This window comes from Peromyscus leucopus, chromosome X (assembly GCF_004664715.2).
Source record: "Peromyscus leucopus breed LL Stock chromosome X, UCI_PerLeu_2.1, whole genome shotgun sequence".
In the NCBI taxonomy this organism is placed as follows: Eukaryota; Metazoa; Chordata; class Mammalia; order Rodentia; family Cricetidae; genus Peromyscus; species Peromyscus leucopus.
This window is the reverse complement of record NC_051083.1, coordinates 100,272,602-100,297,472: the sequence shown is the minus strand read 5'-3', so window position 1 is coordinate 100,297,472 and position 24,871 is coordinate 100,272,602. Positions and strand designations below refer to the sequence as shown.

Genomic DNA, 24,871 nt, shown 5'->3' with positions numbered 1-24,871 from the left:
GTCCTGGGCTCTTATTTTTTACGTTTTAGTTGTGCATGTGTGCGCGTGTGTGCACGTGTATGTGCGTGTGCATGTGTGTGTGTGTGTGTGTGTGTACATACATGTAGAAGAGGTTAGATAACAACTTGAATGAGTCAGTTCTTTCTTTTTACTATGTAAGACCAGGGGATGGTCTCAGGTGAATCAGCCTTGTTGGCAAGTGCCTTTACCTGCTGAGCTTTCTCAAACTCCCAAGGCCCTGGAATCTAGTTCTAGCACTGAAATAAATAAATAAATAAATAAATAAATAAATAAATAAATAAATAAATAATGCTCAAACTCTTTATTATTTGTCATGTTTTTACAAAACCAACAACAAAAGACACTACATTTAGAATTCTTACAAAAGTAAAAAAGTAAGTTTCATCTTGTTACACTATAAATTTCTATAAAAAGTATAAAAGTTTACTATTTTAACAATTGTTAAAGTCACTCACAGGGATTAATTTTTGTGGACAGAACTTTCTTATCACTTGTCCAGGTTCCAGAGCTTAAGGAGTACAGTAAATTACAGTTTTCTCTAACATTGAAAACACAACATATATTTCTAAAAATAGTTGTTTTCCTAAAATAACCCCACTTAAGCCACTTAGTCCAGCTTTCTTCTCGCTCATCTCCTTGTTCATTTATGCAAACAGTGCTAAACAGTTTTTCTTCCAATTGCTTAGTATCAACTGAATCTTGACATCAAAACCTACTGAATACCTACTTTAATAACAACAGTCCTAAGTTCAACATTCTAAGAATATATTTATGCTCCTAAGTATGGTTCAGTGCAATTATCAGCAAACCCTTGATAGTAAATGACAGTTCAGTCTTCCTGTCTTCTGGGTCTATTGTTCATATTGTTCATTCTGGCACGTCTCAAACTCCTCAGGATGGTGAATCTAGTGTGGAGGGTCAGATTAGTCTGTGAAAGAGACAAAAAGCTTTCAGTTTGGGAGCTTAGCACTTTAATAAAATACTCTTGAATTTGGTTATTAGACTAGGGTGCCAGTTGTGGTGGCACACACCTGTAATTCCAGCCCTTGGAGGCAGGAAGGCCAGAAATTCAAAGTCATTCTCAGCTACAATACTGAGTTAGAAGTCAGCCTAGGCTACCTGTGAGACAGATGGACAGACAGAGAGAGAGGAAGACAGAGAGACAAACGTAGGCATCTAGGACTGTTGGTACATGCCTATAGCCCCAGCAACATGGAAGGTGAAGGCAGCAGGATTGGAAGTTTGAAGTCTGTTTGGGCTACAGAGAGAGTTCAAGGTCAGCTTGGGCAATTTTAGTGAGACCCTGCCTTGAAATAAAGAAAAAATGCTTCCAGGCATAGTGACATGATTTTGATCTTAGCACTCAGGAAAGCCAGAGTAAGCAGATTCCTATGTATTCAAGGCCAGCCAAATCTACATCGTGAGTGCCAGGCTAATCTAGTCTACACAGTGAGACACTAAAATAGTGAGAGGACAGGGTATATGGTTCAGTGACAGAGCTCTTGCCGTGTATGTGTGAAGCCCTGGTACCTCAATTCTCTGTACCAGAAAAATGTCAAAGGGCAAAAAAGCTGCTGTGGATATCACTCTGTATGCTGTGTATGTGTTGCTTTAATAAATGAAATGCTGATTGGCCAGTAGCCAGGCAGGAAGTATAGGTGGAATAAAGAGAGAGGACAATTTTGGGAACAGGAAGGCTGAGTCAGGAGTTGCCAGCCAGACACAGAGGAAGCAAGATGTAAAAGAACCGGTAAGCCACAAACCATGTGGCAAAGTATAGATAAATATAAATGGGTTAATTTAAGATATAAGAACTAGATAGCAAGAAGCCTGCCATGGCCATACAGTTTATAAGTAATATAAGTCTCTGTGTATTTACCTGGGTCTGAGCAGCTGCAGGAGCCAGGTAGACACAGGAAAACTCCAGATACAAATAGTGCCTAATGGCTCGAGTTTCCACCTTAAACCTGGGAATACTTAATAACCAATTCTAAATGCAGCCAAAAACAGGTTCCTGCTTCATATCTCATGTGGTTGGCGAGATGCTGCAACCTGCCGGCTTGAGCTACTCTATGGTGGTTTGCAGCATGCAGACTAAAGCTACCATGGCACATTCTTGCCAAGTTACACAGAGGTTTCTACAAGCTGCGCAACATGGTGCATGGTGGATATAGCTTTTGCTACTAAAAAAAAAAAAAAAAAAAGCAGGTTTCTGGGCTACACGCTACTTTGATAAAAGCATAAACCAACTGCTTCTGAGAGTTGATGGTACACATGGCTTCCAGACCCAGAGCTGGTGGTAAACATACCATCACCATGTTGGGAAGCTGAGGTGGGCAGAAAATACTGCAGTTTAAAGCAATAGATTCACAACAAGACAGATTCAGGTGGGATAAACCTCTAAATGGTTTATATTGTATGTAAAAATGTACATAGGCTTGGAAGAAAGACAAAGAAATAAATGTAGTTATATAAAGAAATAGATAGTTTTTAAAAATAATGTCTTTAAAGAGAAAGTAAAAGTAATATAAAAAATAAGCCATGTAAAGATGGATATCACACAGAGAATCTGGATTGTGTTGTCTTTGGGATTTTTTAATTGTAGAAAGACATTTGATTGTAAAGGCTGCTCAGATAAACCAATACATATATTTTAAAGGTACCTTAACTTCAAAATTTGGATATAAGGATATGTTGCTTTGGAAAGGAGGCTCTGCTTTTGTTTCTACAGAAAGCAAGAGGCTATGGATTTGTTCCAGATTAAGATACATCAGGTTTGACCAGCCAAGACCCCCTGAAAGGTCTCTGATGACACCATGGCCCAGATGATCCAACATCCAGAACGATTTCAAGGCAACTGGCTCAGACAATACAGCCTCAGGGGGGACTACTCCATAATCCTAAAATTTTCTTTATGTCCCCATAAAAATACAGCACCCCCATCCAGCAGGAAGTAGTATGAGAAGCTATGCCCAAATTCCCAAATATACCAAGTTGGCTTTGGAGATGGAATTGGCTCACTCCTTCTCTAAACCCAAGCATACTGCTAAAAAAGAAAAAAAGGTTGAGAGATTATTCTGTCCCATATCAGAAGAGCCCTCTGGTGTGGGATAGAGAAAAACCAATTATTTTTATTTAAAGCAGGATGATTATAAATGCAATCTCTTTCTAAGGAAGAAAAGGGGATAGCATACATATGATAGGATAAAAGGGTAGATTAATGAAGCTATTTTTAACGAGCAACAATTTGTTTAGAAATGTTTTACATTGCTATGGATTTTAGTTTATCGATACAAGTTTAAACAATTTTGTTATACTGTATATATATTTCTACTCTCATTTGAGTTATTATGTTTATGTATCTCATCTAGATTGTAATGGATAATTTTAAATTGTAATGGATAATTTAAAAATACAGATTAATAATTAGTCTTCTATGATAGTCAAACTTATAACCATGCTAAGTCTTCTAGGTATACATAGATATATTTCAAATACTTCAAAGACCTACAGAATATGGCATTTAAAATGTTTAAAATTTAGACTTTCTGGACAATGAGACATGTCTGCTCCTGGCAGCACTGATTTACTTCAGAGAGGAGGATGGGCATCAAAGACACTCTATATGGAGTTTATCTTCTTCTTGGCAAAAATAGCCATTCGGGCAAGAAACTGTTCTTGCCTGGACTGCTTGATCAACTGGAAATGCAGGACTCATAAGAAGGTGACCAATGAACTTTGCTTGGCAAAATGGTCCTTTAGGTTCCTGCTTCACAGAGAAAACTGCCAGACATTTTACAGGACACAGAGAAGTGACTGAAGAGACTCGACGCCCCGACTTTACAGAGGAACTTTAGATGACTGTTCAGGCTGCCAGCTGTCTGCCTATTCTCACAAGACTCCAGAAAGTTGCTTGTGTCCTTCTACCATTTCTCAAGTGATATTATATCCTTCTGAGGTCTTTGATGTAGTTAAGACTAGATAGTTATAATCTCCTTAGTTATGGTAAAAGATAAGATAGATATGAAACCTTATATTCACAAATATAGGACAGGATATCTTTAATTTTGCCAAATACAAATAGACTAGATATTGTAAATAGACTAGATATTGTAACTGTAATTTTTGCTTGATAATTGTTTTGTTATGCAATTTTACTATGTTCAAGTTAAAACCTTCCTTTTGAAAAAAAGGGGAAGTGCTGTGGGTATTACTCCATATGCTGTGTATGTGTTGCTCTGATTGGTAAATAAAGAAAGTGCTGATTGGCCAGTAGCCAGGCAGGAAGTGTAGGCGGGACAGAGAGAGGAGAATTTTGGTAACAGGAAGGCTGAGTCAGGAGTTGCCAGCCAGACACAGAGGAAGCAAGATGTAAAAGTACTGGTAAGCCACAAGCCACATGGCAACTTATAGATTACTAGAAATGGGTCCATTTAAGATATAAGAACTAGATAGCAAGAAGCATGCCATGGCCATACAGTTTATAAGAAATATAAGTCTGAGCGGCTTCAGGTGCTGGGTGTATACAGGAGTACTCCAGCTACAAGCAGCAGCCTGGGGTTGAGAAGACTCTGAGAGAGGTATGAAATCTATATGTGTTTGAAGAATGTGCATGAGCTCTCCTTGAGACTAGAATCATGTGTAGTGTGTCTGATGCTTGGTCTACACCTGAGGTCTCTATTCAGACCATCCATGCTGAACAGCAGAATCAAAGAGCTTTAATGGAAGAGCATACCACAGACCAAGTAGCAATACATTTTCATAGCAGAATGAAGGGCAGGTTTATTTTTATACGCTGGAATTCAAATGTCTGCCTTATAGTCCAGGGTTTCAAATCTATTCTGTGAGAGCAGTCCTAGGTACAAGCAACTTCCTATTGTTCTTACTGGTCTACAGCTGACTAGAGTACCTCAAATATTGCCAAGTCAGACATAATTCCAGTTTCATCTTATATACATGGCCACAAAGTCCAAGTCTCTTTCCCCATTTTTCAGACATAATCTTTTCAATATTATCCCTAAACCTAATTCTGAAACAGGGTTATTATTGTTCTGAGATAGAGATAGTTTGTGTGTTTTCTGTTTCCCACTTATGAAACACACACAGACACACCCCCCCACCCCCCCACCCCACCCCCACACACTTTTTCTTTTCTTTGTTTTTCTAAGACAGTCTTGATATGTAGTTCAGGATGTCCTTGATCTCTTGGATCTCGATTCCCATGCCACCATGCCTTATTTATGAGTTACATACTTCTATGAATAATATAATCAGAACACAGAATAATGTACTTTGATTATTTCATCTCATTTCTAAGTGAAGAATGGCAGAAAATTATTTTAGTTTCAGTCCCTTATAAAAGTCTTTAAACATCTATTAGTTTGCTTTTTTGCTTTACTACATAGCCTGGTAAACATGGATGTTTCCTTTATGAGAATCGTATTGAGCCTTAATGCAGCCACAGGACTAAGTGTATAGGAGTGTGGGCTTATCCATGCTATGACTGAGGTTTTTTTGAAAGTCTGGAGAGATGGCTCAGCAGTTAGGACCTGAACTTATTTCTCAGCATCCGTATCAGGTGACTCACTAGTACATGTAGCTCCAGCTCCAGAAGATCAGGCACCACTTATCTGCCCTACAAACGTGCACGTACAGTGGGGGTGGGGTGGGAGGCAGACAGACAAGACATAAATACACATAAAAATAAATAACTGAGGTTGGCTTATTTAGCTATTTTCCCAACTTTTCTGTCTTTCCCAAAGTCAGAGGACAGGAAAATATTTCTTGTGTATTAAGAGATTCACATTTTTCCTATATGTAAAAGATAATCTTATATATTTCAAGTTGACCTAAAATAAACATGGCTTTCTTAACATCTGGTGAGCAAACCATTGGGAAAGTCCATCATAAGTACCCGATTAGTCCGTGCTGCGACATTGAAGTTCAGTCTTACTCCTTTAGGAAAACGTGTAATAGTCTTAATTGTAGTGTATCTGCCATTCAGGAATTCCGCATCAACTTCAGGTCTCCATAAACTGTCAATTAAAGCATAATAATAAATAAGTAGATATAGTAGTCACTAATCAGATGAGCAAGTTTGGGGCCTTCAACTTAGTATCTGTAGATCTCATTTCTAGAGGTTTAAAAGAAGAAGGTATGTGTTTTACCACTGAACTATACTTTTAACCATAGGTATTATTATTAATTTCCTTCACATCTTTAGATGAGTTTTCACCTGCTAGATAAGAATACAGTTTTACTCTTCTTTAATTATAGTATATTTGCAACAAAAATAACCACAACTTCCATAGGAATAAAATGGATTTGTGATTGCCTTGGGCTGACTAGGATGGGAGAATATGGGGAAGGAATGGTCTGAATGAAGAACGACTCAAAGAGTATATTTGGGGGAATGATGGTCAAAATGTTCTAAAATCAGACTATGACGAGGACTGCACATCTCTAGTCAACTAAAAGGCAAAGAACTGTGTAGTTTAACTACATAGTATAAAACCTATAGCTCAGTAAAATTTTAGAAGCTGTGCCTATAATCCTAGCACTTAGTAGGTAGAGGCAAAATGACCAGGAGTTCATGAACATCCTTGGCAACATGAGAATTGGAGGCCAGCCTTGGCTGTATGAGAGTGTCTCAAAAAAATCCAAAGAAAGCAGCTGCTTGCTATCTGTACCACTAAGCCTATCTACTTGTGAGTCCCAACTTTAAAAGGGTAACATTCCCTTTCCCTGTTTCTATCACTTTCATATAGTGGCTAAAATCCTAAGCCTGTTCAGACAGTCTGAATCCTACTCTTTCCCAAGAAGCTAATGAATATGCTTGCTTTCTTGGACCTTATGTCACAAGATACGGCTTCCTCTTTTCTTCTTCTCCATCTCCCTCCTCCTGGCGGCTGGGGAGATTTACAACTTGTCTGCCCTGTCACTGAGTCTTTTTTCTAACTCATAAAATGGTCCTTACAAAAATAAAAAAGTTACAAAAATGTTAGCTGGGCTAAGGTTGCAGAACACTTCATTAGCCTGTGTGAAGCCCTGAGTTCCATTCTCTGCACCATAAAAACCCCAAATGAAACAGTGAAGGAAAAGTCAAAGTGGTTGCACAAATCTAGAATCCCCCAAACCAGGAGATTGAAACAGGAGGATCTCAAGTTTAAGGGCAGCCTGATTATATAAAAAATGGAAGCCACCCCATGGCATTAAGCCTTTGGTGTCTCCCACCCAAGAAAGAAACAATAATGGAAAACAATGTGGTAGCACATACCTAGAATCCCCTAAATCAAGAGTTTGAGGCAACAGATCTTGAGTTTAAGGGCAGCCTGGATTTCCATGACATTTGCTGTACCATGCTGCAAAGGTATATTCCATAAAGGGCCTCATGGATGGCTGCTAGTGTATCAGGTTTATGTTTTCCCTTCTAGTACCTTTTTGTGTCAGTAAACAGCACAGAAAAAAAAGCATTTTTTTGAGACAGCATCTCATGTATCCTAGGCTGACTTCAATTTCATTATATAGTTGAAGTTGACCTTGAACTTTGCAAACTCTTGCCTCTACTTCCTGAGTGTTGGGACTACAGACACTGGCCAATAAACCTGCATTATGCCCTTCTGCAGAATGAATCAAGACATGTTAGACAAGCAGTCTACCAACTGAACTATACCCAGTCCAAGGAGGAATTTTTAATAGGTAGCTAAAGTATATCAGGGAAGAGGTTCTTCATATACACTTGCACTTTACCATAACACAACCAATGTCCAAAGGCTGTGTAGTTGTCTTGATATTATTACTTGAGATTTTATAGTCAGTAGTTCTATATAAATAAGGTGCTTTCTCTAACAACTTTTTGTTTTGTTATATTGTTCCTATTAGGCTTTGAGTGGACCAAACACTGTTGGGGGGGGGATTAGAGTTCAATGAATAATTAGATATATAACAGTTTCCTTCCTGCCTTCCTTTGTACATCTCTTTCTCCCTCCTTCCTTGCTTCCCTTCCTTCCTTTCGCAGTGTTAGGCATCAAACTCATGATTATATAATTCCAGGCAAGCAATCTACTGAGTCCTTCGATGTTAAGTTTCCTCATAAAATTGTTGTTGCATTTTCTCTAGCTTTTCCCTTTTCCTTTTTTTTTTCCTTTAACAACATGTACCTGGCTGAGTCTAATGCAATCATAGAACAAGATGAAAAGTGGAAATCAGGATGATCAGCAGTGAGAAGGATGTGATTTGGGTGGAAATGTGTGTGTGGGTTGTGTTGAAGATGGAACTGCTATTTTCCAAAAGAGGAGGGAGGTAGTTCAGGTTTTGTTTTTGAAGAATGGACTCTGGCTTACAAGCAGCAAGCAACTAGATTCTGCCAACCACTAGAATGATCTTGGAAGTAGGCACCTCCCCAGAACCTTCTAATAAGAGGGCACCCAGGGTAGTACCATGATTCCAGGTATGGGAATCTCTAGCAGACTAGCAAACCTGGACATCTGACCGACCAAACTGGGAGATGATGGATGTGTTCTGTTCTAAGTTGCTGTGTGTGATAAAGGTAGGCACATTTTGGTGCAAATTCCCAAGCGTATGTGGTGGTGGTCATCGTGAAAGGGTTACTGATCTTTTGAATGGCTTTTTAAATGTCCTCAGCTTTCAAATCTGTTTGTTGAGCTAACGTTTTAGCCGAAACTCTTAGAGAAACTTTTAGTGTATGACTCATTCAGTTCAGTTGACCTTACTTATTGTACTAAATTCTCCACCTAGGGGCAGTTGGCAGTGTTTTGTTTTGTTTTGTGACATATGATATTATGATCTCTGATTGAGCATGTCGTATAATGTGTTAGGCTCCAAAGCAGCAGTCCTGAGAATGTCCTTTTTGGAGGCCAAGAACATCAGAAGAGAGTTCTGCTTCCTGGTTTCTTATTTCCTCTTGGTCTTGAATAGAAGCTCTGGAGGAGGAAGTGACTGTGACAGAGAGGAGGTGCCTAGACATTTCCTATTGGATGATACACTGGACTGACCAGCATATTTCCCTTCTTATACCTCACACCAGTTTCTGTTCTAAGTTCTTAAAAATATTTCCAGAGTAGCGCCTTGACAGTCCCTGTCCCTGGAGACGTGCTCTTCCTCTACAGGAACTATGCCTTCTTTCTTTTATGCTGGCTCTAACAAAATACTTCTTCCTAAAACTTGCTCTCTGTGGCCCATGAACTTCACTCTTCAAATTTACAAGACAAGAACTAGAAAGTCATTGGCTTTGGTGGCTCTTGAGTTTACCAAGACTCTAGCTCTCCAAAGCTAAGCTCACCAAGAACTGAGAAAGGTTCCACACTCCTGAAGACAGCCCAGTACTTCCCATACCACCTACTCGTTCAAGTAATAAACCTCTTTCCACTCTAGTTCCATGGTTGTGGTTATCCTTTTCCTGCTCACCAAGACTGAATCCACCACCTACAGTCACAGTAATTGTTTAAACAATGAAAGAAGGTGAATGTCCTTCTTTCACTGTAAGAATTCTAGCACTGTAAGAATTAAACCTCCTCTGCACTTGTAGTTGTGGAAAGGCATCTGTATTGCTCTGGTTGTCCTGCAACTCACTCTGTAGACCGGGCTGGCCTTGAACTAACAGAGATCCACTTGCCTCTGCCTCCCTAGTGTTGGAATTATAGGTGTGTGCCACTACTGCCCAGTCCCATAGGTTTTGTAGAAACACAAACTGTATTTGAATGTTCCTTCATACTTTTTATTAGTTGTATGATTTGGGGAAGTTAAAAAACAAAACAAAAGAAAAAAAACAAACAAAAAAACCAAAAAAACATCTTCTTTGGCTGGAGTGGAGACCCATGGCACAGTGGTAAATCTTTTTATTTTGTGTGTGCACATGATCTTAGGTTTGATCCCTAGTAGTGCCAGAAAAAAGAACCACCGGTCCTTCTTCAGTTTTAATCTATCATTCTGTAATATGGAAATGCTAATACCTTACCAGAAAGGAATTTTAGGGCTAAATTAAATTATGGATATAAAAGTACTTACAGCTTTCAATTATTTCATAAGTTACCTAGGTTATATCCATTTCAAAGGTAGTATAGCAACATTTTTGTCCTCTATTTGCATAAATTCTCCTAGTATCACTGAATGAGTTTTAGACAGCCATCCCCAAATACCACTTTAAGAGGCCAACTCCTAAATTCCACTGAAAGAGGCCAAAATATACTCTCCATAATTAGCCTCTTTTCTGTAACCACTAATGCTGAGCTAATCCTTTTGAGAAACACAAGACACATGGGCAGCTGTGGAAACCAAATGAAAATGTAAAAGTCACCCTTTTATCTCCAAAGGTAATCTCCATTTATAAGGGTTTCCCCTTCTTGCCCTACAAAGAGAAGGATAAGCAACAAATGCAGCTCTTGTTTTCCATTCTTTTCCTGACCATCTTCCTGAACAGATCTTCCCCCAGATCTTTGTTTCAGGGAGGATGATATTTAAGTACAGAATGTAATAGACCATGTTCAAGTCTGCTCTTGTGGTAGGAACCTTCACTACTTCCCACCTGTATAACAAGTAGTCATGGCCAGAAACTTCTTTTTCTTATGTTTGCATTTCAACCTGTTATTGTTAGAGGTCCATAGTAGCAACAAAGATCTAAGAAGACATAAAGAAACACAGAATTCTTGCCTCCCTGATCCCATCACAGGCTAAGTCTTGCTATGACTGCTGCTAAAATAGGATGTTGAGATTCATCTAGCTTGTCTAGCAGACCCTGTTATTACACACGAGTTTCCAATTTTAAACCTGAAATTATGAAACAATCTTAATCATTCTGATTTCTCCAGTGACAATTCCTGTAGAGAGAGACAGCTAGTTAGAAGCAAAATTATGATACTGAACATATATCAACAGAATATAATATAGACAAGTCTCAGAAGTAAAAATAAAACCAAGCCAGGAAGATTTAATTAAAGCTTTTCTGATTCTGACTGGGATAATTGATACAAAGTGTTAGTTTTCAACGTCAGATTGTAAGGCCCTGGCCTGGATGTTATAGTCAATGCCAGTTTTCCTATTTTCCTCTTAAGACTGTACAAAGTTGGTCTCACCTGTCAGAACTTTCATCACTTTCTTCAGAGCTGCTGTAGCCTTCTTCTATCATCTAAATGGAGAAAGTTGAAATAAATTATTGAAATGACATCCTTACTCAGCACAAGGTGTTTTGTTTTTAAATCTAAATTGCAACTTTTAGCATTTCCATGACAATATTCCCTTTGCTTCGTTCTTAACATTGTTAGTTCTGGCCTTGGCCATCTTGTACAGTCTCCCCATCTTGGTTAACCATGACAATTGCCAAACTAAAGTGACTAAACTCCTAGAACTAAAGTAAATTGCTTCCCTACATTCTTGCCTACCCTATGTTTTCCACCCCCGAGTAATGGCTAGCCAAGTGATATTGATCCTCTGACATTCTTTAACTGAACACTGACTGCTAACTCTTAGCTATGATCACCATCAGGCCCAAAGGAAAGTTTTCCCACTCTGTAAGTATGAAGAGCACCACAGGCTCTTCAGTTTCTTGAACTAGAGATCTCCCTATTACATGTCTTTTCCCAAATATAGCCTGTGCTGTTATTCAGTCACTCAGTCCCTTGTCTGTCTTTCATTCTTGCTGACCTTATCAGTGTCACACCTCATTTCTGATATTGCACACACATGCAATAATGTCAAAGGCAGTGTGCCCTTAGAGATAAATCCGTCTAAGCCTTCTTTATATGTTGGAAAACTGCAGTTGAGAAGAATCAAGTGTCTTCCCCAAGGCTTTATAGTAGTGATCCAGAGAAATCCTCTTAGATCTTGATGTGACCTGGATTCAAACATTGTTTATCTGAAGCCTGGGTAGTATCAGAGTTACAAAGAAAAGCGACAGGACTGTCTCAAAATCTGTATATTCGACAAATTCGAGACATTGATGGTCTTTGTAACAACTAAGGTGGAAAACTGTGCTATAACAGTCATTTCATTTTATTAAGTGTCATTTCTATACCATTTTGGAGTTTTCTGATTTTTGATAAAATTAGATGCTTTAAAACCACCAACTTATGTCTCTTGTTCTTATAATTACTTTGTAAGTGATGAAAGGTTATATTTATGTGTAGTCAGTGAAACAGAAGGAAGCATAAATAACCACTTCATAGAAATATTAACTGGCCCTGATCAACCCACCACAAAATAGACTGTCTAACAGAGATCCTAGTCAGTGGTAGCGGTGGGAGTGGGGGAGGAGGACCCTACACTGGCCATGATGGCAACTACCTGTAACCACAGTACAGCACTTAGTGTGCGGAGGTAAGGAGAAGGGGAATGAAAGGCTCAAATTACCGGTGTGTGCCACCACGTTTGAGTTTCTGCAGAGTAGGTGATGGAAAGTAGTGTCTGGTCCATGCTAGGTAAAAACCCTCTTCTGACTGAGCTATGCTCCTCATCCTTCATTTCCGACAGGGTCTTGCTTTGTAGCATAGGACTGTCTTGAATGTAAGCTCTCTCTGAATGAACTGCCCGAATACTGGGATCTTAGGTGTCTGATACCATGCCCGGCCCAAGAAGGAAACTTTCAAGCAATTATAAGACTGAAAACAATTTTTTTAAGCATATATAACATGATATATGGCTCCTTTGTACATTCATATTGCTATCTTGTTTTTAAACTCATGAAAATAATCATTAATGCAAATAAAAGCCAAATTTTCAAAGAAGCAAAAAAGACACAAAAGGAAAGCCTAGTTAAATGAACATGATACATAAAATTTGGGGGGTAGAAAGTAGAAAGCATTGCACTTACCCCTCCATTCAGATTAATTAGCTCATTTCTCTGCTGTTCCTGAGCTAGTAAGTATTCAGTCGTTTCTCTTATTGTAGAGAATCTGGAATTCATCATAAAGGGTGGAAATTCAGAAAAATAATTTTCACTACAACATATCATTGACAGATTACATAACAACTGTGAATGATTTACTTAATTTTATGTATGTGTGCCTCTCTGTCAGAGTATGCGGATGTGTTGATACATGTTCCTGTATACACATGGAGATGCCAGAAGGTGGCACCAAGTGTTCTCCACAATCACTTTCCACCTATGTTTTCAGTCAGGTCTTTCCCTGATATTGGGGCTGACATTCTCTTGACTAGTCTGGAAGTCAGCATGCCCCAGCAACCAGTCTTGTCTTTGCCCATTTCAGCAACTGGCTACAGGTTTGTGTAGACACCTGGTTTGTCATGTGGGTGCTGGTACATCAAGTGCTCTAACTGCTAAGCTATCTCTATGGCCCCCTATGTAACAATTTTAAGGAGAACATTACAAATGAATTCTCTTTACCGAAATGTAGAATAATCAGTTATTAGCTGTATGCTACATCTAAGAAACCTGCAAGTAAATGGATGGAATTAGGAAATATACCAAGTGAAGTAACCCAGACCCAGAAAGATGAATGCTGCATATTCTCTTTTTTTTTGTGGATCCTCTGAATCCTTCGAGGAGAATATAGAACCTGGAATAACCTCGGGAACTAGGAAAGTACAAAGGGGCCACAGTGGGAGGAGTTAGGGGCTCTAGAGAGGTGTAGAGTAGGACACTGGTGCTGTGAAAGGAAATATGAGAAAATAGGTTAGGCATTTACCTGGAACGTGGGCAGGAAACACAGAGGGAGAAGAAGAATGGAACAATAGCTAACACTAAGAATGTTTAACAAAGTCATAGGAAAACAGTAATTTTTGTTTATTTAAATTATTTACAATACACACAAACGTGTTTAAACATACATATGTAGTTTGAATGAAGTTATATCATTCTAAGTCCCAATGCTCCCCACAAGGATCATAGACAACCTAACAAAATCCCAGTGCTAGGCATGGGAAACCTCCCTTTCAATTGTTGGTCATGGGAGAAGAGACTCCTAAAACAACACAGGCTAGTGCTGTTGCCCTTGTTTGCCTTGCATACCTTGAAGGTAAGACCCTATTATTGAAGATAGCACACACTTCAGACAGTGGTTTGGGAGGAAATGAGCTACTCAAAGATACATCTGCTGGGCTGAGGTTGTGGTTCAGAAGTAAATCACTTTCTAACATGGAAATGGCCTTGGGCATGATTTCTAACAGCAATGAGAGAGAGAGAGAGAGAGAGAGAGAGAGAGAGAGAGAGAGAGAGAGAGAGAGAGAGAGAGAGACAGAGAGAGACAGAGACAGAGAGACAGAGACAGACAGACATACACATAGAGAAGAGAGAGAAGGGGAGAGAGAGATTGATTGAGATTATTTGTCTGCTAAAAACTTGTAGGACTCCTTAGGAAGAATATAAAGGAAGGAAACAAATTCATTACCATTAGTTATATCTTATCGATTTAGCACAGTTTGTCAGTACATTACCTTGCCTACCAGTTTGGAAGATGCAAAAGAACTAGACACTAAGTGATCATACTTTGGTTATTGGATAGGCCTCATAGGAAAGGTCAGAAACTGGGAAACAAACTTGGGTAACTGCATGTGCATGTCAGTTGATACCATGAGCCACATAATTAGAACAGTCTGAATTGGAACAATTTCTGAATTAGGAAAACACATACTTTGTTATTAAGATACAGAAATAGAAAGCATGCTTATACATTTCCTTATCATTCACAACATTGTACTAACATTGATAAAGTACTAATTTTGCTTTTACCTGTCAATTTCAGGTTCAGATTCTGGTGATGATTGGATTCTTCCAAATCTTTCTGCTTGACCACGATATCTCTCTTCATGACTGCGAGATCTCCATGTATGGTTGTTATGAGCTCTCCCTCCATGGCCATCATTAGCTCTCCTAGCATGGTCGTGATGAGCTATTCCTGTGTGGTTAAGATGAGCTCTTCCTCTGTGGTCATGGTGACCTAACTCTGCATGGCTAAGATGAGCTCTCTCTCTGTGGCCAAGATGAAACCTGCCTGAGTGGTCATGATGAAACCTTCCTGAATGGTCATGATGTGGTCTACCTGGGTGGTCATGATGTGGTCTACCTGGGTGGTCATGATGTGGTCTACCTGGGTGGTCATGATGTGGTCTACCTGGGTGGTCATGATGTGGTCTACCTGGGTGGTCATGATGTGGTCTGTCTGGGTGGTCATGATGTGGTCTACCTGGGTGGTCATGATGTGGCCTACCTGGGTGGTCATGATGTAGTCTACCTGGGTGGTCATAATGTGGTCTGTCTGGGTGGTCATGATATGGTCTGTCTGGGTGATCATGATGAGGTCTGTCTGGGTGATCATGATGAGGTCTGTCTGGGTGATCATGATGAGGTCTGTCTGGGTGATCATGATGTGATCTACCTGAATAGTCATGATGTGGTCTACCTGAGTAGTCACGATGTGGTCTATCTGCATGGTCATGATATAGTCTATCTGGGTGGTCATGATGTAGTCTATCTGGGTAGTCAAGATCTGGTCTATCTGGGTGGTCATAATGTAGTCTACCCGAATGGTCATGATGTGGTCTATCTGAGTGATCATAATGTGGTCTATCTGGGTGGTCATGATGTAGTCTAGCTGGGTGGCCAGGATGTGGTCTATCTGGGTGGCCAGGATGTAGTCTATCTGGGTGGTCATGACGTAGTCTATCTGGGTGGTCATGACGTAGTCTATCTGGGTGGTCATGACGTTGTCTCTCTAAGTAGTCATGATGTGGTCTATCTGGGAGGTCACCATGTGGTCTATATAGGTGGTCATAATGTGGTCTATCTGGGTGGTCATCATGTGGTCTATCTCGGTGGTCATGATGTGGTCTATCTCGGTGGTCATGATGTGGTCTATCTGGGTAGCCATGATGTGGTCTACCTGAACGGTCATGATGTGGTCTATCTGCATGGTCATGAAGAGATCTATCTGAGTAGACAGGAGCTCTCCTAAAGTGGCTATGAGATCTTCTGGAGTGGGGGCCATGAGATCTGATAATATGGCGGCCCCGAGATTGGGAGTGGCCATGAACTCTCCTGAAGGAAACTTGATTTCCTTCTATTTGTGGCTGTCTCTCTTCTGATTGGTTTCCACTCCACTCTGATCGATCTTCACTGTTATCATGCCTCATCTACAAAGGAGTCCAATTGCATAATGCAAATGAGACAGATAGTCCATGATTTGATTAAGTCATAAGGATATTTTAAAACCCTTCCTTCCCTCCTTTCTTTCTTCTTCCATTCCCCCATCCCTTCTTCTCTTTTGAGATATTGTCTCACTATATATTATAGGTTAGCCTGGAAGTTGAGATTCTCATGAATGCTTGAATAAGCTTGTGCCAGTACACCCAGCTTCTCAAAACCATTTCTATCAGTGACTTTCTCCTAGAATTATACTATGACTACCTTTTATATACTAGTTTCCAGATGGCAACTAAGTCTGATGTACCATGTCACTTGCACAAAGACGGTAATACAATGCTAACATAAAAATATGAAAAATTAGCTGTCCCGTGAGTTTTAATAATGAAAGAATCATGCCAGCTGGTGGTGGTGCACGCTTTTAATCCCAGCACTTGGGAGGCAGAGCCAGGCCTCTGAGTTTGAAGTCAGCCTCGTTTACAGAGCGAGATCCTGGACAGGCACTGAAACTACACATAGAAACCCTGTCTTGAAAACAAACAAACAAACAAACAAACAACAAATAATGAAACAATCAAACTATGTGACTTTATAATTGAGGAGAGAGTTTTTTTTCTTTGGGGAGGGGCTCCGGGTGGTCCAGGATCTTATGCTGGACAGAAACTCACTATGTATCCAAGTGTAACCTTCAACTTCTGAAACTCCTCCTTCCACTTCAAGTGCTATGATTAAAGACACATACCACAACAACTGGTATTATGTGGTACTGAGGATTGAACCCAGATCTTTATGCATGCTAAGGCGAGTACTTTACCAACTGAATTACTTCCACAGCCCCAAGAGTGACAGAGTATTTAATAATGTTTTGTAACACAACTTCTTTAGATCAAAGAAAAGCACTCCAAATTATTCTGTTGATTATTTCCCTGCCCAGTGGTCATTAAAAAAACTATCTTTCAATAAAAAAAAAACTTAATTCTAAGGAGAAAAACAATCAAGTGGAAAGTATGCTATAGAGGAAGCAAAGTGTTGGCTTGATGCAGTTCAAATAAATTGATCTGGTAACAATTCAGCTTTTCTATCCTTTCAGTTTTTAAACCAAAAGTTCTGTATAGTGAATCATCAAAAAGGAAATAATGAAAACTTTGACAAATGTCTATGATGTCCATAAGTGTAAATCATTAGTCATATGGACTGTGCTAAGAAAGCAAGCTTTAAACTAGTATATGTGGTTTAGCAAAAAAAGCATCCCGTATATTTGGCATTACCATGTCCTGCTACAATACTGCTAAATGCTGGAAGTAACTGCCAAATCTGAGGAAGGTATTAGCACAAAGAATATTATGTGTACACAACCGGACTAAAATAAAAGTATGAAAGATCAGCTGACTTGCTATAGGCTAAATCCATAACCATTCTCCAGTATTTCTATTGAAAACATGAGTAAGTATATTAGGTAGAATATACATGTTAAATTTTTCATTTTAAGTGACTAGCATTGGGAGAACAGTGGGTCATCATGAAAGACAGGATTGAGGCACATCTCCTGAAGACCCTTTTAACAGAGTTTCCAATATTTTCATACATGTTTATATAAGGAATATTTTCTGGGCTGGGGTTGTAGCTCAGTGGTACAGTACACGCTAAGCATGAGCAGGGCTGTGGTTCCCATCTGTTATATCCCTAAGAAATTATTTACATCAAGTTAGGTACTATAAGATCCTAAATTTAAGAAATAAATACCATTAAGAAAAAAGTAAATACTTAAGAAAATAATTTTAAAAGTTTAATATATATACATATATATATATTAACCTTATATATATATAGAGAGAGTTGTGTGTATGTTTCCATGGTGTGTGTGATGTGTGTGTGTGTGTGTGTGTGTGTGTGTGTGTGTGTGTGTGTGTGTATGCCATGGTGCACATGTGGAAGTCAGAAGCCAACTTTGCATGAGGCTACTTCTTTCTTCCACTTCTACAAGGGTCCCAGAGATCCAACTGGGTTGGCTAGACTTGTGTAGCAAGCACCTTTACCATTTTCTATTCCTATTTGCAAGCACAAACCTATCGAAAATAATTATATAGACTAGGTGCAGCAGCTCATGCCCATAATCCCAGCACTTGAAAGGCTGAGGCCACATATGTGTGGGTTCCCAGAGAGGCTTGAAGAAGGGCCCCAGCCCCTGGAGGTGGAGTTATAGGATGTTGTCAGCCACCGGATGTTGCTGCTGAGGACTGAACTTGGGTTCTCTGGAAAAGCAGCAAGGGCTCTTAAGCACAAAGACATCACTCTCGTCTTAATTTCTGGTTTGTGTAATTAATTTTTAAGGCTATTAAAATATTTTTACACTATAACTTAAGATCAAAGGTTGTATGAGGACAAAAATGAGATTATGGAGGATAAATGACATAGTCACCAACAATCTATTTTTTTATAAATTCAAAATTCCTGATAATGATTGAAAATAAAAATAAAATGTTTATTGTAATAGTTTCAGGGACAATAAGTTAGCCAAAAATACCAAATTTAAATTAAATGCATACTAGCATGGAAAAACCTAAGAAGAAATCTCTGTTTTCAACAGAATTGAAAATTATTCTTATTATTACAAAATGTTAGCTGAGTATGGTGTTTAGAATGAGAGTGAACCCCATAGGTTCATATATTTGAATGTTTCATCCCCAGTTATTGGAACTGCTTGGGAAGTGTCTGGTTAGGGTTTCTATTACTGTGAAGAGACACCGTAATCACAGTAATTCTCATAAAAGAAAGCATTTAATTGGGGGTTGGCTTACAGTTCATTGGTTTAGCACTGTCATCATGGTGGGGAGCAAGGTGGTGCACAAGCAGACATGGTGCTGGTAGAAGGAGCACGGAGTTCTATATCTAGTTTGGCAGGCAGCAGGGAGAGTGAGGCTGGGCCTCGCGTGAGTATCTGAAACCTGAAAGCCTGGCGCATGACAAACTTCCTCCAACAAGGCCACACATACTAATAGTGCCCCTCGCTATGAGCTTATGGGGTTCACTTTCACTGAAACCACCAGAGAAAGAATTAGGAGGCACTGCCTTGCTGGAGATGTGTCACTTGGGGTGGCTTTGAGATTACAAAAGCCCATGCCGTTTCCAGTTAGAACTCTCCCTCTACCTCATGCTTGTGTATCAAATGGAAACTCTCAACTACTGCTCCAATGTCATGCTTGTCTCTCTGTTGTCACACTCCCCACCATGATGATCATGGATACTAACCCTCTGGAACCATGAGCTCCAAGAAACTCTTTCCTTTATAAGTTGCTTTGATCATGGTGTTTTGTCACAGGAAGAGAAAAGTAACTAAGACAGTCAACATGAGCATAGTCCCAGCACTCTGGAAGACTGAGGCAGGAGAAACATCTCATACATAGTATTAAATAATATAGTAGTTTGTCTTATACAGCAAGACCTTGTCTCAAAACACACACACACACACACACACACACACACACACACACACACACACACACACAGAGTAAAAAACAAACAATGTTACATTTTAGACTCTTGATTTCTATTAACATTTGGTGTTCACTTACCAGATGATGTGAAGGCTGATTTTCTGAAAGTCTTTGTCCAAAAAAATTCCCGTTTCTTCCCCTATGGCCACCTCTGAATCCTGTATATTATTTTGACAAAAATTATTTTCTGTATTTTCATCACTGAATTCAGTAAATTTCAGAATCAGTTTTTAGAAGCTTGGCTTTGGTATGGAAAACATCTCCTCTTTCATCATTCTGACAGTGTCCAATTGTCTAACTGAATTCTATAACAGCTTTTGCCATCCTATCTATACTTACTACTTGGAAGGGGCAATCTTCATTTTACACAAGTATTTAAGGTTTGGTTGTATATGGTACAAAGGTTGAGACATATCTGGAATCAATTAAAATAACACGCCAGCATAAAAAAAGGATATGGGAAAAATTATGTTTTTAATTAATCCTATCAATATTTGCCTCATTATCTACTTTGCTTTGGGTATAGAGATAGCTTAGGAAATACTTAGAAAATATGATCTGGACAAGTAGCTCAGTGGGCAGATTGCCATCTTAGAACACACAAAACCCCTGAGTTTGATCTCCAACAAAACATAAAACTCAGTGTACTGACACGTATCTGTAGTCCTGGCACTTGACAGGTAGAGGCAGGAAAATCAGAAGTTTAAGGTTATCCTTGGTTTCACCATGAATGAGAAACTAGCCTGTAGTACATAAGACCCTATCTCAGAAAAAAAAAGAAATTAATTAAAAAAATAAAAAATCTCTGAAAAGCTTTAAAGATCAGTTTTGTGTTTTATTGGAAAATACACGAGAATAGACTTTTTTACCTGTCTTAGCTGTATTGCCCCTACAATAACTGCTCTCTGTTTCTCATTAGAGGCTGAACCACTAAAGATTCATATGAAGGCTGCAATAAATTTGGGTAAGCTTGCAGAGGCTTGTAATGTGCACCATGTTAAGATGGTGTTAAACTGTTGGGTAGATCAGTATTGTTGGAAATACTTCTTTACAATGACAATCAGTATACTGTGTTCTTATTAAAATATGGTCACTGTTGCAAACAATGACGTTAGGGCTAGAGGAGACATTCTTCACATTCTACTTCATTCTCTTTACCAAGTGACATTCCTTTATAACAACATGTGGTTGTTATAGCGGTTAGGTTATTGATCCGCTAAATTTCTCACCCTGCTCTCCATTAGAAAAGTAACTCACCAATTAATCATTTATTCCATCTGACCCAGAATAAATTCTTCCCAACCCTGCACAAGCCCATGTCTGAGAGAAATGAAGCATGTAATACAACACAACATCAGAACACTGGAAGTTCTAGAAGCTGCATGTTAGTTTTTACCATGTGTCCTTTTGTAAAATATACTTTACCTCTCCCCCAATGATGCATAGGGGCAATGGCTCGCTCTCTGAAGCTTGGTCTCTGTATGTCATTCTCCTCATGGTATTCTTCTTCAGTGTCAGAGGATTCTAGATGTCTATGGAGTCCAATTTCATCTGCACCAGAAATTACAGGAAAAATGAAGAAAATGGAAAAAGTCAAATGACAATTATCTGTTCTTAGCCACAAAGCTACATCATACTTCTGAACATATAGAACAACCATTACCCCTTAAAAAAGCCCCTAACACTAGAATAGTAGTAAATGTGGAAAACCACAGCAATAGCAAACAGAATTATAGGCAGTGGTGAAATACCCAGCTTCCAATGTGGTAACTGAACCTCTGGTCCCTTGAAAGAGCAAGCACTCTTAAAAAAGTTAAACTTTTTTCAAAAATTAATTCTTTAAGAATTTCATACAATCTATTTTGACCATATTCACCTTCCTCCCCCAACTTCTCCCAGATCCATCTCTTATTTCCTACCCACTCAACTTTGAGCCCTCCTATTTTCAAATTTCCTCAACTCCAATCTGAGCTGCCCATACACTCTTGGGTATATAGCCATCCACTTGAGTGTGAGTAACATGCTAGGGCCGTACCCTTAAAGAAAACTGACTCTCTGTCTCCAGGCAGCTATCAATTGCCAAAAGAAATTGCCCATCTCTCCCCACCATGCTGGGAATTCGTCTGGCTTGAGGTACTGTGCATGCTGTCACTATTATTTCTCCAACTCCACAAGACTCAGCAAGTTCTAAAAGGAGGCTCATTGAGACTCAGGCAGTAAATCACTCAGAAAACCCTTGAAATTGACCAGATAGATGTACAAGACCCTCTCACCCAGTGTTATATGAAGAGGAGGGACTGCTGAGGAGACCTGGACTGGGTTAGCCAAACTACTGTGAAGTTGTTGAGCTGACTGCAAGTTTGCAGTCATTTCCAGGGTTCCAGCATTCCTGAATTGTCATTGATGTCCATAGGGTGGGCTTTCTGTGATGTAGCTGCTTTTGAGCCATCCCTTCTGCTGTGAGTAATCTCTCATTGGTACTTTAATTAGTAACTCCAATGAACTTCTTGGTTTATCGAACTGAACTTCAGTGCTGTCTTTATTTTAGCCTGTTGTTGGTTCCCTATATGTGGTGACTATGTTTTGTTCATGATTTCCTAGGACTTAAGTCACAAAGCAGTGTGTGTGTGTGTGTGTGTGTGTGTGTGTGTGTGTGTGTGTGTACGTACATGTGTGGAAGTCAGAGGACAACCTCATTGTGTCTGCCCCCACCTTTCACCTTATTTGAGACAGGGTCTGTTATTTGTTGTGCCTGTCAGCCTAGCTGGCCCTTCGAGCTTCTTGGGATTTCTCCATCTCTGTCTCTCATGTTCCTGTGATCATAGATTTATGCTATTATACAGAGATTTATGTGGATTATGGATATTTAAACCTAGGTTCTGATGCTTGTCAGGCAAGTGTTTTATCCTGGAGTCATCTACCCAAATGTTTTCTTTTTTTTTCTGCTAGCTTGTTTGAGAAAAAGATTTTGTTATGTAGACCAAGCTGGTCTCAAGGAGCACTTAACTTAGCCATGATTCTTTAGTGCTGGGGTTACAGGCATGTGCCAACATACTCAGTAAGATTCCCTAAATAAGATGGAAGCTTCTCCATCAAACATATTCATGATAACTTCATTTACAAGCACACAAACAAACAAACAAACAAAAAAGGCTTTCAGGCTATAGTAGCTCAATAGAGACCATTTAAATAAATGCTTTTACCTAGTGTTATTTTAGTTTCAGAGCAATAGCATCATTCCTGAGTAAATAAATACCAATGTAAGACAATTAATTACATATATTTTCTTGAACACAAGTTGGACATAAGATAATACTTTGTAATCTGTTACCTTATACACTCAGGGAGAGAACACTTACATAGTTAAAGGCTCTCCATGGTGTCACTTGCCCCAGACAACTTAAGACACCTGAAGTTTTAATCAAACACACTCCAACACATATGACTCCATTTAAATCAGAAGTAAAATATATAAAATTGCCACCCAAATACCATGTAACTGAATGTTTACTTTTCAGCTCATCCATAACTTTATAAAAAAAAGTTCAGTCTTCATGATACCCAGTCAGTACCAAAGTAACCCTATAACTTTAAAAATCCTTTTTTTAGTATAATATATGGATTTATTTTCCCATCAGTTTGGCCTAATTTCAAGTAACACATGAATCCCTAATAAATGAACAAACATTAGAACAAGAGTAGAGAATAATAGTGGTGCTATGGAAAGGAAAATGTCCACATTTCAGATGGGATGAACATTATTTTTTCCAACAGAATATTTTTACTATTTGCTTGGGAATTTCATACAATGCACCCTGATCACACTTGATTCCCATTCTCCCAAGGTTCACTCTCCCACCCTTGTGCCCTTCTCCCAAAAAGAAAAAAAAACATACACCAAGATCAATTTGTGTTGCCCATATACTCATTGAAGTATGGTCAAGCTCCCAGTGGTCAGCCCCTTAAAGATAACTGAGTCCTTCCCCACCCTACCCCTAAAGAAGTCATCAACTGTGAAGATCTTCACTTCAGCAGCTCTGTCACACTTTTAAAGGACTCTTTTCAATGTATTCCTGTATAGACTGTTTCTATTGGGGGGGGGTTTGCCACCAAAGCCTTTAATGTCTCTCATTCTCAATTATGAATCTGCAGTCATCGGTACCACTGCAAAAGAAGCTTTCTTGCCCATAACAGCCAAAGGCAGCAGTGATCATGGACTTCCACATGGTTTCTGGTGATAGCACAGATCACAGACACCAACATGGCCCTCGATGGCAGCACTGACAATGGACATCCACATGTCCTCTGTGGTAACATGGACCATGAACAGCAACATGGTCTTAGGCAGCAGCCCAGCATTGCTGAGGGCATGTTGATATCTGCGGTCTGTGTTACCACCAGAAGCCATGTTAGAATCTGTGCTCTGTGTACCAGAGGTCATTCATGTTGATGTTCATGCTCTGTGCTGCTGCCTGAGGCCATGTTGCTGTTTGTGGTCTGTGCTACTGATTGTGGCCAGGTCATTGACAGTGGTTCACGTTGCCACTGGTATGAGCTTTTAATACGAGCATCTAGGAGATTCATTTTCAACAGGATGACTGCTGTAGTCTGTATTCAACAAATGGTTAGATGGTTCATATCCACTACCTGGTTAAAAGCATCAAGATGTTAGGACTCATACTATTTGGTCTAGAAGAGAGAAGGCAGATACACACTCTGAAAACCACCCAAATATATAATAGACAGAACCTCTTGATTTGATAACACCTTATATTGTTACTTATTTTTCCTTAATCTAAGGCTGTAAACCACCTGGAACAATAAAAGATGATGGTATTTAGGTTTTCTTCAAAATGGTTACTGTTTTCACTTAATTTAGATCTATAAGCAACAGTACTGGCTTTTCTATAAAGTATCAGCATCATGTAATATGGGATCAGCTTTGTAAAAATTATTTTTTCTCTATGGTGTGTGTGTGTGTGTGTGTGTGCGCGCGCGCGCGCGCGCGCGCGCGCACATGCTTGTCAAGGCCAGTGGTCCATGTCTGGTGTCATCTTTAATCATTTTCCACCTTGGTTTTTGAGACAGCATCTCTCATTCAAACTGGAACTCACTGATTTGGCTACACTGATTATAGAGAAAGCCCCAAGATCTTCCTGTCTGTGCCCTCCCCTTCACCAGTGCTAGAACTACAAGTACACCATCATATCCAGGTTTTTATGTGTCTCGAGGATCCAAAATCAGG

The 24,871-nt window shown here is 39.3% G+C and overlaps 1 protein-coding gene across 1 annotated transcript; it reads right to left on the bottom strand.

Annotated features, from left to right (window-relative positions):
• Positions 1-306: 306 nt before the first annotated feature.
• On the bottom strand, positions 307-24,034 carry LOC119086610 (uncharacterized protein C2orf16-like). Its single transcript, XM_037198796.1, has 8 exons — positions 23,888-24,034; positions 21,052-21,265; positions 19,705-19,784; positions 14,723-16,122; positions 12,845-12,926; positions 11,112-11,164; positions 5,936-6,056; positions 307-949 (listed from the first exon to the last, which is right to left on the bottom strand). The coding sequence occupies exons 1-8, from the start codon at positions 24,032-24,034 to the stop codon at positions 851-853; spliced, it is 2,196 nt and encodes a 731-aa protein (XP_037054691.1). The 3' UTR covers positions 307-850.
• Positions 24,035-24,871: the final 837 nt, after the last annotated feature.

Excerpts from the sequence above, each read along its gene's own strand:
- LOC119086610 (XM_037198796.1), bottom strand. The coding sequence starts at position 24,034 with ATGGCTTCTGGTGGTAACACAGACCGCAGATATCAACATGCCCTCAGC. Across the intron at positions 19,785-21,051 it reads TATGCATCATTGGGGGAGAG|GATTCAGAGGTGGCCATAGG; the intron begins GTAAAGTATATT and ends AATAATATACAG. Across the intron at positions 950-5,935 it reads TCGCAGCACGGACTAATCGG|ACTAATCTGACCCTCCACAC; the intron begins GTACTTATGATG and ends TCTCTTTCACAG.